At 36.9% G+C, this 1,395-nt stretch overlaps 1 protein-coding gene across 1 annotated transcript in view; it reads left to right on the forward strand.

Annotated features, from left to right (window-relative positions):
• LOC117181265 overlaps positions 1-1,207 on the forward strand; it is a 9,019-nt gene extending 7,812 nt beyond the window's left edge. Inside the window, exon 2 of the mRNA XM_033373829.1 lies at positions 30-1,207. Within this exon, the coding sequence (XP_033229720.1) occupies positions 30-1,207 (1,178 nt within the window). The remainder of the gene's footprint in view (positions 1-29) is intronic.
• The last annotated feature ends 188 nt before the right edge of the window (positions 1,208-1,395 follow it).

Raw genomic sequence — 1,395 nt, forward strand, 5'->3', positions numbered from 1 at the left:
GAGAATTAAATTACTTAATGAACTCGCAGAATGGAATCCGTGTTCAGGTCATTCATTAAATTTAGTCGGGGTTCATGCTGTAGGGAGTTGTTCTGAAGCTTCAAATTTTTTCGCTATAGTACAATCGGTATACAATTTTTTCTTGGCGTCAACGCATCGTTGGGCAATTCTCAAACGATGTGCTCAAGAAAAATCTTTGACTTTGAAATCTCTTTCGACAACTAGATGGTCGGCTCGCGCTGATGCTGTTTCTGTTTTAAATCAATGCTTATTCCAAATAATAAAAGCATTGAAAGAAATTGAGGAGAACATTAGTGAAAATCCTATCGCAAGACAAGAAGCAAAAGGCATCCGAAATCAACTCGAAAGTCTCGAATTCACTTTCATGCTTTCTTTGTGGGATTATCTCCTCTCAAGATTTAATGCAGTTAATCTTAGACTACAAAATGTGAAGATAAGCATTGATGAAGTTGTAAATCAGTATGAAGCTCTCATTAAGATTGTTGACGAAACTCGGGATCAGTTTCATTATTACGAAAAACGAGCATCAAACATGTCAGAAATCAAGGAATACCGTTCTGAAACAAAGCGTCAAGGAAAGAGAAAACTCAAAGCTGATGAGACACGAGACGGGGAACTAGAATTGTCTGCGCGGGATAAATTTAGAGTTGATGCATTTAACGTTATTCTAGATGATTTGTTGAGCGAGTTGAATAGTAGATGTGCATCATACACAGAAATCAACGAAAAATTTGCAGTAGTAACTAAGTTTCAGAAGTTAATTCCCTCCGAACTCCGCGAAAAGTCTGAATCTATCAGGTTAATATACGATTCCGATCTTGAATCTACATTAGGCGACGAGTTTGTGCATTTTCATGCGTATTGTGTTATCCAGAGTATGAAAAAATCGTCGCCTCTTGAATTGCTGCAATTTCTTCGCGATAATGATTTGAACGCTATTTATCCCAATGTTGAAATAACATACAGAATGTTTATTTGTATGGCGGTAACGAATTGTAGCGCAGAATGGTCATTTTCATGTCTCAAAAGAATAAAAACGTACTTGCGCTCGACAATGACTGAAAATCGTTTAAATAGCCTAGCCCTTTTATGTATAGAGTCTGAGATACTTAGGTCCTTAGATTTTGAGGATGTAATCACGAATTTTTCGGAAATAAGAGCTAGGCGAAAGGGTTTTAGGCAATAAGTGCCTGCGATACTTATGTCCTTATATAGTGAGGGTATAATACCGAATTGTTTCGAAATAAAAGCTAGGTGAAAGGGTTTTAGGCCATAAGTGTCTGTGATACTTATGTCCTTACATAGTGAGGCCATAATACCGAATTTTTATGAAGCCAAAGCTAGGCCGAAGGGCAATAATATTATTACATACAA

Source organism: Belonocnema kinseyi, chromosome 10 (assembly GCF_010883055.1).
Source record: "Belonocnema kinseyi isolate 2016_QV_RU_SX_M_011 chromosome 10, B_treatae_v1, whole genome shotgun sequence".
NCBI classification, from domain to species: domain Eukaryota; kingdom Metazoa; phylum Arthropoda; class Insecta; order Hymenoptera; family Cynipidae; genus Belonocnema; species Belonocnema kinseyi.